The sequence below is a fragment of the Callorhinchus milii genome, unplaced genomic scaffold, assembly GCF_018977255.1.
Source record: "Callorhinchus milii isolate IMCB2004 unplaced genomic scaffold, IMCB_Cmil_1.0 Scaffold4, whole genome shotgun sequence".
Lineage (NCBI taxonomy): Eukaryota > Metazoa > Chordata > Chondrichthyes > Chimaeriformes > Callorhinchidae > Callorhinchus > Callorhinchus milii.
Window position 1 is genome coordinate 28,139,506 of NW_024704745.1, and position 14,373 is coordinate 28,153,878.

The following is a 14,373-nucleotide window of genomic DNA, read 5'->3' on the forward strand; positions in this document are numbered from 1 at the left end:
TGTCGCATTTCCAGTGTTACTTTATGTACTTTGGTGTCCTTATCACCTTCTGCAAACTGCACTTGCACTCTCCATACATAGCCAAGTAGGATCTGTTGGCCTATTCCCACCTCAAAAAGATTTGGCTCTGTAGAATTTGAAAACAGTTCTCTGTGGCTGAAACTGAAACCTGTTATACATTACAACTGGCTTTGATACATAACCTGGCAGATCGAATAAAACTGTGAATGTAACTACAATCATTCTGCTTCAGAGATTCATCATCTTTTACTGTCCTGGTGTTCAAAACTGTTCTTGTCTCGGTGTGATTTATAAATATCCTAAAAGCTTTGTCAAAGCTCATGCAACACAATAAACCTTAGGAAATTGTGTTTTGTTATCATATGTGAAAAAATATGAGCCCAAATGTGGTAAAAGTGATGATTTGAACATTGCAGGGTTTTGTAACTCACCGAGGTTCTTGTGCCATGTCTTGCAGGTCTGAGTGATCCAACACTGAACAGTTAGGTTGCTCAAGGACCTCCCTCACCAGGCTACAAAAGACCATGATTTGCATCTGGACTTCAGCTGCTGTGAGCTGCTGTACCAGGACAAGATGATCCTCCTCACTATACTGATATTTCTCAGTCACTTCAAGTACGGAGTAAGTCCATCACTGAATTTCTCCCTCCCTCTGATGTTGTATTATGCTTTAAACTATCTGGATATGTTAGCACATTTATCTGCATTACCATAAAGCACACAGTTATTTATGCCCTATTTATACTGCTGGAAGTGAAGTGATATCACTTCCAATAGTAGTACAGAGCATGGGATTGTGAAACCTGATATTATACTCTGTGCTCCTCATTCAATCAGTCAGGGCTGTAAAAAAATAAATAAGAGCCTGCGCAGAATTCCAAATTTGGGTGTTAATGTTATTAAAGAGCCTGTCATATACTGACTGCTAATAGCAGTAAAAAAAGGGCCTTTGAAATTTTTTTGGAACCAATGGATTGCTGAGAAAAAAACATGTGACCATTGGATAGTGGAGCTGACCTGAATTTACATTGTTGTGTTAATACCATTGGCTGTGCGAATACTGTGATGGGGCTGTGCGAATACTACGATGGGGCTGTGTGAATACTGCAATGGGGCTGTGCGAATACAGTGATGGGGCTATGCGAATACTGCGATGGGGCTGTGCGAGTAGGTTGTAGTGGGGAAATTCAAAGTGCTCCCAAAAAACGCTTCTTCCCCATTGCTGAATTCCAATGCGATTCAGGAGCAATTTGAGCTAGGCTCATACAATGAACCATTCAATTTTACGATGCTAAAACAGTTTGCTGGAAAACAGTGAAATATAAGCACAGAATTAGATAAATTTAATCTCAAATTAGAATCAATAATTTTGCAAATTGATGCAGGAAGTTTGTGTCTATTGCCTTCACAGAATTCTAAAGCATCAGCACAGGGTATATCTGGCTGGTAATTTATATTCTTGGTTATGTGTCAATTCGATGCAATGCAAAAAGCACATTGAAAAACCAAACTTTTAAAATTTGAGTCAACGATCCTACAAAAACTTTGTTACAAAATATCTTGCTAATAAAAATCAACAAATTCAAATACTGGTTACAGCAGTATTGCACATGCGTGTCAGTATGCATGACAAATGCCCTGTTTTGCGGAGCATGGAAGGTATGAAGTCAGCAATATATCTTGGGGATTCTGTCTTGCAATGTTCTACTTCAGAACTGGTTTGACTTCAGAAGCCTGCAGTAAAACTGCAGCTTTTTTAAAATCAGGTCCATGTTGTACAGTAGCACCGTCTTCATGAAATATTATTGTTTGCAAACAATGTGATAATAATAGTGTTGAAATATTTAGCACATCAGTTGTGAGCAATGCTGTCATAAAGAAAATGACATGTAGCTTTTATGGATCTTCTTCCTTCCCAATCAAATAAGGGCCTTTCCAAGGACTTTACATGAAGACAGTGGATCTTTAATATTTATTGCTGGAGGCATCCTTCCAGCAATCACTATGTTCCTTTATCCTGGGCTTAGGCTGTCGATTGACCTGTGACAGTACTTCTGTCATCGCAGACTGAATCGCCTGAAAAAGAGGCAGTCGACTTTGGGGTGTGCAGCTGCATGTCACCAACCACTGCTATTATTCCCAGCTGCTGAATGGAAGTTGTTAATGGATTCATTGACAGGAACGTGTGGAAGCAGTAAACTCCCTGACATGTCCTTGTACCCAAACCTGGAGGATTCACCACAATGTTTTTTTCACATCCATCTTATGTTCCTATATTTTGAGTGTATAAAAAATGGATAGTGGTCGTATGTACACTTATGATTACCAAAAACAAAATATAACTTGTATAAATTTGCAGGTAATAGAATAAACTGCTTAGAAATTACGTAAGACACCCTGTAGTATTTCCTTCCACAAATGTGTGATATGTATATTTACAGATTTCTAGAACAAACACAAATGTATCAGAGATAACTATTCATTGTATCTTGATGCTATCTCACTAATTCTGTTGGCCATTCCTATCTTCACAGATTATGTTGCATGTCAATGGAACTGTGGATGAAAAAGGAGCCTGCAGTTGCTCTGTTTATCTTCCTGATAACATTTTCCCAGTACAGAGAGTTGAACAGCTGGAGTTCACATCTCAGCACCTCTATGCCAGCATGCAAACGGAAATTGTCAAGGTAACATATCAAGGATCCCTTTGAGAACAGAATTCCCTTATTATTTTGCAGCATGTTCAGATCCCTTGCACAGAATTATAACAGCATACATTTTCAATGTCAGTGAAATACAGAGAACAAAGCATGTCTTTTGATACTTCTTGCTAAAAAAAAGTTTATTAAGTCTATTGCGTATTGATTCCAAAGGCTTCAATATTTAGTTATCAACACTTATTTTTCTAATAGGATTTGTGGTTGTAAATCGTTTTTTACCCCTTGCTGATTACACTTCCACTTGTAGCACCAAACAAGATATATGTCAAATTCTAACAGAAATGAGAAAAATACTTTAATAATTGAAATAGGATGAAAGAAATCACAACAAAATGTATTAAAACACCACATATTTCATCAGGGAGGCTGCTTGTGGCTTATAAATGTGAAGAATCAAACTTAGCAGCTGACAAGCAGGTATTTAGATCCCGGTATTCATTTTACCAAACTTCTTGACACATTTGTTGAAATTTCTTTCCATTTGCTTAAGTGTTTTGCAGGTCACACTGTGCCTGAAAATTGCAAGCAGCTGACTTTGTTCCAAGCCTCTGCTAATACCACTCCTGAGCCAGTCACTTAGAGAACATTGATTAAGAATTATTCTTCTCTTTCCTCTCCCTGTGCAGAGTATTGTCTTTGAATTTACCCTGATGGCATTGTTGAGATTGACAGGGCTAGATGGGCCAGAATCCATGTCAGATTGGCTCATTTGGTAGGATTCTCACTCCAGAAGCTTGTGGGCTCAAGCCACCATCATCAGGGCTTTGAACTCACAGTCTAGGCTGGCACTTTAGTGCTCTGGAGTGCCCCGCAGTATTTGGCACTGAATTGTTAGAAGTGCTGCCCTTCAAATGAGAGGGCAATTAAGAACTGGAACAGGTTGCCAGGAAGTGTGGTTCAGGCCAAGATACTGGACATTTAAATAACAACTTGTTGCTGAGACAGGAAGACGGCAGGGTAGGTATTCTGGAAAGAACAGATGGAGATCAAAGATTCTTACTCATCTGAAACAATCTTGTGATCTTGTGATTTATCCTCCTCCAGCTGAACTGGCTCCAAGGTGAGATGCTTGGCAACGGAATGTTAGAATCGAGTCAGTTCCCTGTGGTGGTCTTGGTAGTCTGAATCCTGAGCAATTAGATTCCTTCCACTCAGCTCCTGTTAAACATTTAAACCAAAGCTGTAACAGATCCTAGCTGGCTAAGGAATGGAAAACTTACCAGCCTGTGCTTTCAATGGCAAGCTATGTGGTTTTAGTTAGTTAAACTCCAGTAATACTCCAACTCACATTCTAAACCTTGTCTCTTCCCAATGCCTAATAGTCTCTAGAATTAATAGCTGGAGTGCATCCCTCTGGGGAAAGAGTGTGCATTTCCAGTCCAGATGTAGAAATTTCCAAGTGTAGATGGCATATGAAGAATATTCATCTTAATATGGATACTCTTTAGCATGGTAGTGGGTTTCTGCATGCGTCAAAATAAATTGTGATCTTGTGAGATGGTAAACCGAGAAGAGTTCAGATGCAATGCTTTAAGATCCCAGGAAACTATTTGATAAGAGAAAGGAAATTCTCCCAGTATCTTAGCCGCAAATCCTCCTGATGAATGTGGAGGATTTGGGACATGTCATTCAGTGTCCATTCAGTGGGACATTACTGTGTGCCTACAACTACACTTCACAACAATTACTTGGAAAATATTCTGATATCACAGACACAACTTAAAATGAAAGACCTCTGGTCTTTCATTTGAATTGTTTTTTAACAAAAGCTGTTACTGTGAAACTGCGAAGGGGATAATATCACATATTACATTGCCCCCAACCTCGGGTCCCCTGAATACGCATTGGGATAATGCTGGAGTTTTAATCAGTTAAAACTGCATAGCTTACCGTTTCATGCTGAACCACAAATACTGACTTTAAGAAACTGAGACTTGCATTCCTGAGAAACAATGTTCTGAACTGAAAGGTACTAAAATGATTAGAAAATACAAATTTGCAGTAAGTGAGATAGAGTGTTTTGAAAATAAATCACCTGAGTTGTTTAAATTGTGAAACAGGAAGAATGCTCTGAGATTATTATTATTATAATCTGTGTGGTGTGGCGTGTCTGAGTATATGGTACAGCAGGTACAACATTGAGCCCCTTTCTCCTGCACTTTGGCAATAAATGTAATGGAATTTTAAATTATAAATAACGTTCTGCATGAAAAATGAAATTATTCTTTTGAAATGGCTTTGGATTTATTTATAAGCCTGTGGAAACAAATTTCAACAGAAATAAATGTGTTAAAGTTACTGAATGAAGCAGAATAGTGATCAGCTCACATGAGCAAATTCACTGCAGTGAAGCAAATGGAGTCGAAAAGTTCCTATAATTTCAATTTTAAAAGCAGCTCTGAACATGTTTGAAAGGATTGTGTGGTGACCCATCTATTAATAGATACAGTGCGGGATCATGATGGTTCTACTTGGGGATTTTGAACTATTTAAAGTTGTGTTGGCTTCATGCTTAACTCGGACCCTGCTCTCTCACAGATTCCTTGTGTTCATGAATTATACAGTCACCAACATCACCACTGACAGTAACAAACCCAGATACTGACTGTTAAAAAGTTAGGTAATAGTAGGAAACCAAAAATATGTTGAATACTGAATGACCTTTCAGCCTGGCCTACTTAAATGTTCTGATTGAATTTGACAGATTCATGAATATGCATCCAAAATTGAACTGTATGAAAAACAACTCCAGAATATCACTTTGACTGTAAGGACAATGGAGGTGACCAACATTTTTTACACTGAGCTGGACTTTGACCTCCTGAAAGTGGAAATCACAGAGTTAGAATCCCTGGTTGCTGAGCTAAAGAAAACAGTAAATGGGAGCAGTGTCCTCATTGATCGCATTTTCTTGGAGGTAAGTGTAATCAATAACAAAATTTGTGTCAACTGTCAATTAACATGAATATGTGAACTTGACAGATGAAATAAATAACCAGCTGGGTGCAGACTTCAGCAGAATCACAGAATTTTGTTGAGGGTCAGACTAACCTCCAATTAGTGATTCCCATGGTTGCTGAATGATATGTTTTCAAAAACATTTAGGTGGCTTTAGTGGGTAAAGGTAGCACAATGCAACAATATAGCCTGAGAAGCCATGGATTAGAATCCTAGTGTACACAAATTAGCTGGCCTCAGCTATGGTAGCAGATGAGGTGCTAACTCTGGTCTCTGCATCCATGAGCTCAGAACAAAAAAATCAGCCAGGGTTCCTCCTACCTGAACACTAAAGACGCTGCAAGGGATACATGGGTGGAGTGGTTCAGTTGTGATCAATAGCTGCTCCTACCTTCAATAAAGGGAGAAACTAAAAGGGACCTTGATTGTGAGGAAAGGCTAGAGAGGCTGGGATTATTCTCATTGGGGCAGAGAAGGTTACGAGGAGACCTAATAGAGGTCTTCAAAATTATGAGGGGATTTGATAGGTTAGAAAGGGAAAAACTGTTTCCACTGGTGGGTGTGTCGGTGATTCGAAGTCACAGATTCAAAATAGTATCTAAAAGAAGCTGAGGGGAGATGAGAAGAAATTTTTTCACGCAGCGAGTTGTTCGAATCTGGACAGCATTGCCTGAAAGGGTGGTCGAGGCTGATTCGCTAACTACTTTAAAAACGCGGTGGACGGGTATTTGAGGAGGACGAGTTTGCAGGGTTATGGGGAAAGGGCTGGGGAGTGGGATTGACATTATATTGCTCTTTTCAAAGAGCCGGCACAGACTCGATGGGCCGAATGGTCTCTTTTTGTGCTGTACGATTCTATGATAATGCCCCTCATACAGGGTAGTGTTCCAGAGCACTTAACAGTGGCGGAGCATGACTCCAAGCTGGGGGGGAGGAGAAGGTGAACATAGAACCAGTTGAATAGGTCTTCAGGCTCTACCTGATAAGGGGGAAGGAAGGGACAAAGCAAGGGGATAGAGGAAGAATGTTCCAGTGTTTCCGGGCGTAGTGGTTGAAAGCACGGCCATCAATGATGGAACTGAGGGCACGAGGGACATGCAGAAGGCCGGAGCCAGTTGAATAGAGGCTGTCCGTTGGGGGGTGAGCAGATCTGTGAGATAGGGAGGTGCCAGGGCATAAAGGGATTTGAAAATGAGTGTGAGGATCTTGAAATCGACTTACTTGGTGATGGGGAGCCAGTGAAGCTTGGCTAGAATTGGTGTGATTGTGTACAGATAATAATATTAACAGAGATCCAGAGATCTCAAAGTGCTACATAGGATATATTGAAAAGTGGATTGACACTATTCCAATAGTTATTGCCGTTTGCAAAGTTGACAATTCCCCAAAGATACCCTATGTAAGTCTCTTCCTGGATCGTGCACCTCATCCGATGCCAGTGTCCAATTATCCTACTTCCTGCATTCCCTTCACCACATGGGGCCACATGAGACAAACGGAATGTTTAGTCTGTTGTGCAATATTCCTTCCCTTTTTACGTAAGTATAGTACAGAATATAACATCAAACAGATGATGCATCCAAGATTTTAGAATGTACTTGTTTCTTGATCTTTTGGCCTGCCAAGAAAATCTCCTGTTGAGATTTGCTTGTGGTACAGCGCCACAACTGAAGCTCCCAATAATGCATTATGCGAAGATCGACCTCCTGGCAGGAGCTTTGCCTTCAGCCCGCTGTTAGCTGGGATCAGGATTGCAGTATTTCCGATCTGAGGAGTTTGATCTGCCCTCACAAAGATGAAGTGGAAATACTGGAATACGGAGCTAGCTGGAGCACTTGGTCACTAGGCTCAGGCTGGACTTGCCCGGCCAGCGAGGTGATCCAGTCACCTGACTTGCTTGGGTGGTCGTGAAGATTGGTAACAGGTCTGCATCATCCTTTGACGATTTGCAGCTCAGAGAGTTTAGGCGGGAAGGTCTGGGCGGAGTAAGGCCTAACCTCACTCACCAAAAAAAAAAATTATGAATGTACTGCTTGCGAATGACCAGCTTGAAGGTTAATTGTTTCAAATTGATGAGTTCTTACACTAATGATGACAAAATATTTTTTTTAGATATTTTGAACTTGACGTTTTCAAATTACTTTCATGTGACATTTCACATCCTTTTATCTGACTGCAGGAAATCATATTGCGATTAATCTTCCGTGGAAATACACAGATGGGACATTGCTGAGTTGAATCCATTCACCCTCACTGAAATATTTGATTTTACTGCAGGCGATATTGTTTACTTCATGCACAGCAAGAGATGCTCTTCCAGCCAGGAAATGCTAATTTACCTGGTTGCTTGTTTCTCAATAAATAATGCTGCCTAAATTGATTTATAAGGAAACAGTATTCTCTTCAACTGGCTAGCCCAGGGTTAGACAGAAAGACTCAAATACTTAAAAATGTATTTTACTTCTATTTCAGATTGAAAATATATCCATTGCGGTGACCCTACTTGAAAAATTTGATAAAAATAATATCCTTGAAATACGCAGAGAAATTGCTGCTCTGAGAATAAAATTGAAGAAATGCGAGGAAGACAGAAGCCAAACAACAAATAACTCAACAAATCCAACAATCGAATATGGTTGGTATTCCTTTTATTTTGCTGATCCTAATAGAATATGTTATTTTATAAACTAACTCAATACTCTTAGATAACAGTGATATCAACAACATGTATTTTACATAGTGCCCTTCATGGGATGGGGGGCAGACATCTCAGAGCTCTTAAATATCAGGGTATGCAGTTCACAGCATTTGGAACATGCATGTATAATGATCCTTTGAAATATAATACAAAATTACATTTGCATAGCGCCTTTCACGTCAGGAGGACGTCTCAAGGTACCCGACATTCAGGGATTTGGACCTGAGCAGGGATTTGTGGATAATGGAGGGGGAGGGCAAGGAGGGTAGGAGGATGGCCAAAGGCATGGCCAAAGGGGAGGGCCTTGAGACGTCTTAAAGGAGGCAAGGGAGGGAGCAAAGCAAAGGGAATGTGGGATGGAGTTCCAAAGGGTGGGGGCAGAGAGGTTGAAGGCCCGATCACTGATTTGGGCAAGCTGGGCAGGGGACATGGAGCAGGCTGGGGTCTGCGGACAAGTTAATAAGGAGTTAGCAGGCCATAGAGGTAGGAAGGGGTAAGGCCTTGGAAGGCCTTGAAGACAAGGATGAGGATTTTGATCTCTATCCTCTGAGGCATGTGGAGCCTGGTGAGAATGGGGGTGATGGGGTTATGGAACCTGGTATGGCAGAGTTCTGAATGATCTGCAGCTTGTGGAAGAGTTGGGAAGGTCGACAAGCAGGGAGTTGGCGTAGTCGAGCCCAGATGTGATGAACACGTGTATGAGTGTTTCAACGGCTTGAGGGCAGAGGCTGTGGCAGAGCCAGGCAATGTTTTGGAGATGGGGGAAGGCAGAGAGGGTCATGGCAAGGATGTGGGGGAGAAAGGACAGTTGAGGGTCAAACAAGATGCTTAGGTTCCGGACTGGCTCAGTGAGGTGGAGTGTGCATCTTTGGATGGTGATGCTGTCAGTGCCTGAGTTGCGGAGTCGCTGACGGGAGCCAATCAGGAGGGCCTCGGTCTTGTTGATGTTCAACTGAAAAAAGTTAGCTCTCATCCAGGACTTGATGTCTGACAGACATTCTGTCAGCACAGCAATGGTCCTGCAGTCAGGGGTGGAGGCAGAGAGATAGAGTTGGGTGTCATCCGTATACGTGTGGAAGTTGACCTCATGTCTGCGGATGATGTCACCAAGAGAGAGCATGTGCAAGTTGAAGAGGAGAGGACCAAGGACAGAGCCATGAGGAACACAGCACGAAACAGCGGAGAAACCCAAATGATTTTAAATGGAATGGTAACTTTTGATTCTACCTGGAACCTGTGAGGGATGTTGATACATTGCATGCAGCATGAAATGTACCCACGCAGGTCAGGAAACTGCATTCTGAATTTCTTCAAAGAGGACTGAGTGGCACAATGTGTTTACATCTTCCACATCTGAGACCTGGGTTTGAATCTGGGCCAGGTAATTGGGATATAGATTCCTCCTACCTGATGGCTGTGAAGGGTTGTCAGTGAAGTTAGTTCCAGAAGTGTATTCCTAGTTAAGAGAAAGTGTGTTTAGCACAGCACAAATCTTGTATTCAGTTGGGTATTAATATGAACAGGGTGAAATTATCCAGAAAGGTCGTTGAGAATAAAATTCGAGGAAAATAGAAATAAACCCTTTTATAGTAAAGGGTCATCTTCTGGGGTTGTAGTTAAGATGCAATTTTAGAGCAATACAGGTGAAGTCCTGGATTACAACTAACCTGTAACATACCTGATGGAATGTACTTATTACTTTTAAAGGATCCATAAGCACTTTGAGACGTCGAGAAGACGTGAAAAGCGCTACATCAAATGCAAGGATTATTATTATTAAATTATTATTATAATGGAAAATTAACTATAAGCACTATTCAAAAAGAGATTTTTTCCAGTGTCCAGGCCAAAAATCCTCCAGACATAAAATCAATTATTCACTTCACAGTTGTTTGTGGGACACAGGTGTGTGCAAATTGACTGCTGTGTTTACCTACAAATGCAAGGATTATTATTTATTATCTTTATTTTTTTTCTACTTACAACAGGAAGCTGCAACCACGGTGAACTTCAAAATGTGAACAAACCTGTTGTAATCCAATTGAATTGGAGAGGATTCAGTTACAAATATGGTACTTGGGGGAAAGATCCCAGTCCTCTTTCTGAAGATAAGGAACTGTACTGGGTTGCACCATTAGCAACCAATGCAAGATACCTGGACGCTGTTCGGCTGCATAAGTCATATGATGACTTATTGCTCCAAAGAAATTTTCAAACATTTACCGTTTACCGTGGAACAGGTAGTGGAGCTGTAGTGTATAAGAACTCCATGTACTACAACTGCTATGATTCGGCAGATATGTGTAAATTAAATGTATCCTCCAAAAGTATTGTTGTCCGCAAAACACTGATGAGAGCAACTTATAACAATAGGTTTTCATATTCTGGAGTAGATTGGCAGGACCTAGATTTTGAAGTAGATGAGAATGGCCTTTGGGTGATATATTCTACTGAGGAAAGTTCAGGGGATATAGTGATCAGTAAGCTCAATGAAACTTCACTTGATGTTGAAAATACTTGGACAACTAACTTATTCAAGCCTGCTGTAAGTAATGCATTTATAGCATGTGGCATCCTTTATGCGGTAAGGCCAATCAGCACACGAAAAGAAGAAATATTTTATACGTTCAATACCAAAACAAACAAGGAAGGTAAGGTTAGTATTATAATAGATAAAATACTGGAAAAAATACAGTCTCTGACTTATAATCCTTCTGAACATAAATTGTACGTGTACAACGATGGGTATCTTGTTACATATGATATGACATTTTCTCCTTTTGCTTAACATGCTAAAGATTAATACTGCCACACTCTAGTGGTTATAAGTGGGTGCTTGATAAAATAAATTTGGCTGATATATATTCTATATCATATTTTTTAAACTTGATAAAAAATAAACATGATACTGAATAGAATTTAAATGCATTAGAAAGGACTAAAAGTAATTGGGAATTTAGCCATGTATCATTATTTTGCTAGCTTTCATTTACATAGGCATTCACCTTATCAATATCTGTAAATTGTGGACGTGGGGAAACAAGTGGGTGGAGACAGAACCTACTGAAGTCTCAAATCGGAGACCAAAAGAAAAGGATTAAACGCACCACATTGTGGGAGTATCTATGACTATCTCAGATAAAGCCTTAAAGAATTGCATTACCTCCATCTGATATCTGCCAGATAACATTGCCAAAGGCTCTTCGCTATTGAGCTATGCTAACTTTATGTTTCTACTGAAAATATATCACTTTCAGCAACAGATGAAGATGGATTGAAAAGCCTAATTTATATTTCTTGATCCTTATTATTTAGGCAGAAGCTTGCTAAAACCCAATATTGAAGATGCACAGAGGCTGAAATATGATGTTAGGTTTGAGAACTGGACACATGATTGTCTCTTTAGTAGCATTTAAAATATTATCTGTTATACCTCCAAGAACTTCTAAGGGATTGATTAATTCATACCTATTGTGTTTAAAAACACTGCCAAAATCACTGCCTCTAAATGGTGTCAGAACCTGATTTCTATACAATTGACTCCCAAATGATGCTGATCAAACCAGATTTCTACTGGACTGCTTATTGGAAATAAATGTGATTCACTGCAAACAATTCAATGTAAACACACATTAGTATAAAGAATTAGGTATCAGTGGTAGTTGTACACATTGAAACACATTTATAAACCTGCCACCAGAAGTATTTTTTTCCCCGACAGAATTCTGACTGGTTAAACAAAGACGACTTTCTGTGCTTGGCTACAGCACCCTTGCAAATGTTTACAATAGTTAAGTACTGTAAACGTTGACAGGCTGTGACTCTATTGAAAACCTGATTTATGAAATAACTGTAGTCCAATTAACCTTAAACAATACCAACAATGTAATGGTGACAAGCATTATTGTGATATATTTCAGTGCTGGCCTTTGCAATAGAATGAATGGTTCCAATGATTGTTTAAAATTCAATAAAGATTTTACTCCAAACTTAATGTGGTGATCTCTATTAAAATTAAATTATAATTTGCTTAGAATAAAAAACAATTTAAGTTTTTACTATTTACCTGATAAAATGCTTTTGAATACATCATTTGTTTCAGTCAAATATCCAGAGTCTTTTATGAACATTTACTTGAACTTTTAACTCTTTCAATCTCCATGGTTGCACACTTCAATTCACCAAGCCAGTCAGGAACCTAGGTATCTTGTTCAACCCTCAACTATCTTTTCTTCCCCACATCCAAGCCATGACCCGCTCTGCCTTCCCTCACCTCCGTAACATCGCCCGACTCCGCCACTACCTCACCTCTCAGGCCGCTGAAACTCTTGTTCATGCCTTCATCACCTCCAGGCTCGACTATGCAAATGCCCTGCTTGTCGGCCTTCCCAACTCCTCCCTCCACAGGCTGCAGATAATCCAGAACTCTGCAGCCCGTGTCCTCTCCCGCAACAAACTCCGTGACCCCATCTCTCCCATTCTCACCCGACCCCATTGGCTCCCTGTCCTTCAGAGGATCCAGTTCAAGATCCTGGTCCTCACCTAAAAGCCCTCCATGGCCTCGTCCCACCCTATTTCTGCGACCTCCTAACCCTCTACTAACCCGCCTGCTCCCTTCACTCAGCCGGCTCTGGCCTGCTCCACATCCCCCGACCCACCCGCCCCACCATTGGTGGGAGAGCCTTCAGCCACTCTGCCCCCAACCTTTGGAATTCCATCCCCCAATCACTCTGCCTCACCCCATCCTTAGCCTCCTTCAAGTCCCGCTCAAGACCCTCCTCTTTGACCATGCCATCGGCCACCTCCCTTCTCCCTTCCTGACCCCAGCTCGGGTCTGAAATGCTGTACACTGTCCAGTGCCTTGAGACGTCCTCCCGACGTGAAAGGCGCTATACAAATGTAATCTTGTTGTTGTTGTTTCAAGGTGTTCATTCAAGTTCAACATGTGTGCTCTTCATGAAAAATTTGCAGCAGCTAATTGCAATCAGAATCACAACCTAGCAAAGTGAAAACCCAACATAGCTCATAAATTGAGAACGGCAATTAATTCATTGACATTAAAATATAAGTTAATTTGCAACAGCAACAATCATTTATGTTTAACTAGCACCCATTGCATAGGAAAGCATCTTGGAGCACTTGAAATTTGCTAACTCCCTCTATTCACATGTACCACTTCTAATATTTTCCTGAAATTCTTGAATGCATCATGGGATGTATTCATCAATTGTCAATAAATGTACCAATTTTAGTAAGAAGCGTCCATTCCAAGCACATCCTATCAAGGGCAATGCAATTATTGACGTATGTTTTCTGAATCAATGTTGAATGTACCCCTGTTTAACTGGTAGTTTTCTGTAAGTAAATGTGAATTTGTTGCTATTGTCTTTTCATTGAATGTCTAGACATCAGCACTCAATCAGCCTACTCCTTATATTTAAGGAAAAAGCATTAACTAGGAGCGTGCTTTCAAGTTGGTGCTTGAACCCAATGAGTAGATTACTGCCTTCAATACATAGTCAAACTTCATTTATTGTTTTACAAAATATGCAGCTTTACACTCACTTTTCCGATACTTCCCATTTAAAGTTTTAGTGCCAGAGTCAGAGATCACAGTTTCAATTCAGATTAATGCCACTGGTTGAAGTTCAAACAATATGTTTCTAAGTGTAAATGTGCATATGTGAGTTAGCTCAGAAAGGTGCCAGTTGACAGGTAGTGACGAACATGAAACTATTTCTTCAGTTCTGGATCTGCCATAACCTCAAATCCGGGAATGCATCAAAATCTTTTGTACTGGCATGAATGAGATGGTTAAGTTTTATTTATTTTTCCACAGTTATCGATCTTATTTTGCTCATTCATTCTGTAATGTTAGGTCACAAAATGAGATTTATTTTAGTTTTACAATATGGGATAACATATTAAAACTAAAACTAGACATACAATACAAAATTACATTTGTATATGTTGGGA

At 40.2% G+C, this 14,373-nt stretch overlaps 1 protein-coding gene across 1 annotated transcript; it reads left to right on the plus strand.

The window, feature by feature from the left end:
* The first annotated feature begins 2,314 nt into the window (after positions 1-2,314).
* Positions 2,315-11,185, plus strand: LOC103178650 (olfactomedin-4). The gene is made up of 5 exons (XM_042334095.1): positions 2,315-2,380; positions 2,556-2,708; positions 5,446-5,658; positions 8,172-8,334; positions 10,386-11,185. The coding sequence occupies exons 1-5, from the start codon at positions 2,315-2,317 to the stop codon at positions 11,183-11,185; spliced, it is 1,395 nt and encodes a 464-aa protein (XP_042190029.1).
* Positions 11,186-14,373: the final 3,188 nt, after the last annotated feature.

Bases quoted from the DNA above. Each gene is read 5' to 3' on its own strand.
- LOC103178650 (XM_042334095.1), top strand. From the start codon at position 2,315: ATGGATAGTGGTCGTATGTACACTTATGATTACCAAAAACAAAATATA. The intron at 2,381-2,555 runs GTAATAGAATAA...CTATCTTCACAG, and splicing joins TAACTTGTATAAATTTGCAG to ATTATGTTGCATGTCAATGG. The intron at 8,335-10,385 runs GTTGGTATTCCT...TACTTACAACAG, and splicing joins AAATCCAACAATCGAATATG to GAAGCTGCAACCACGGTGAA.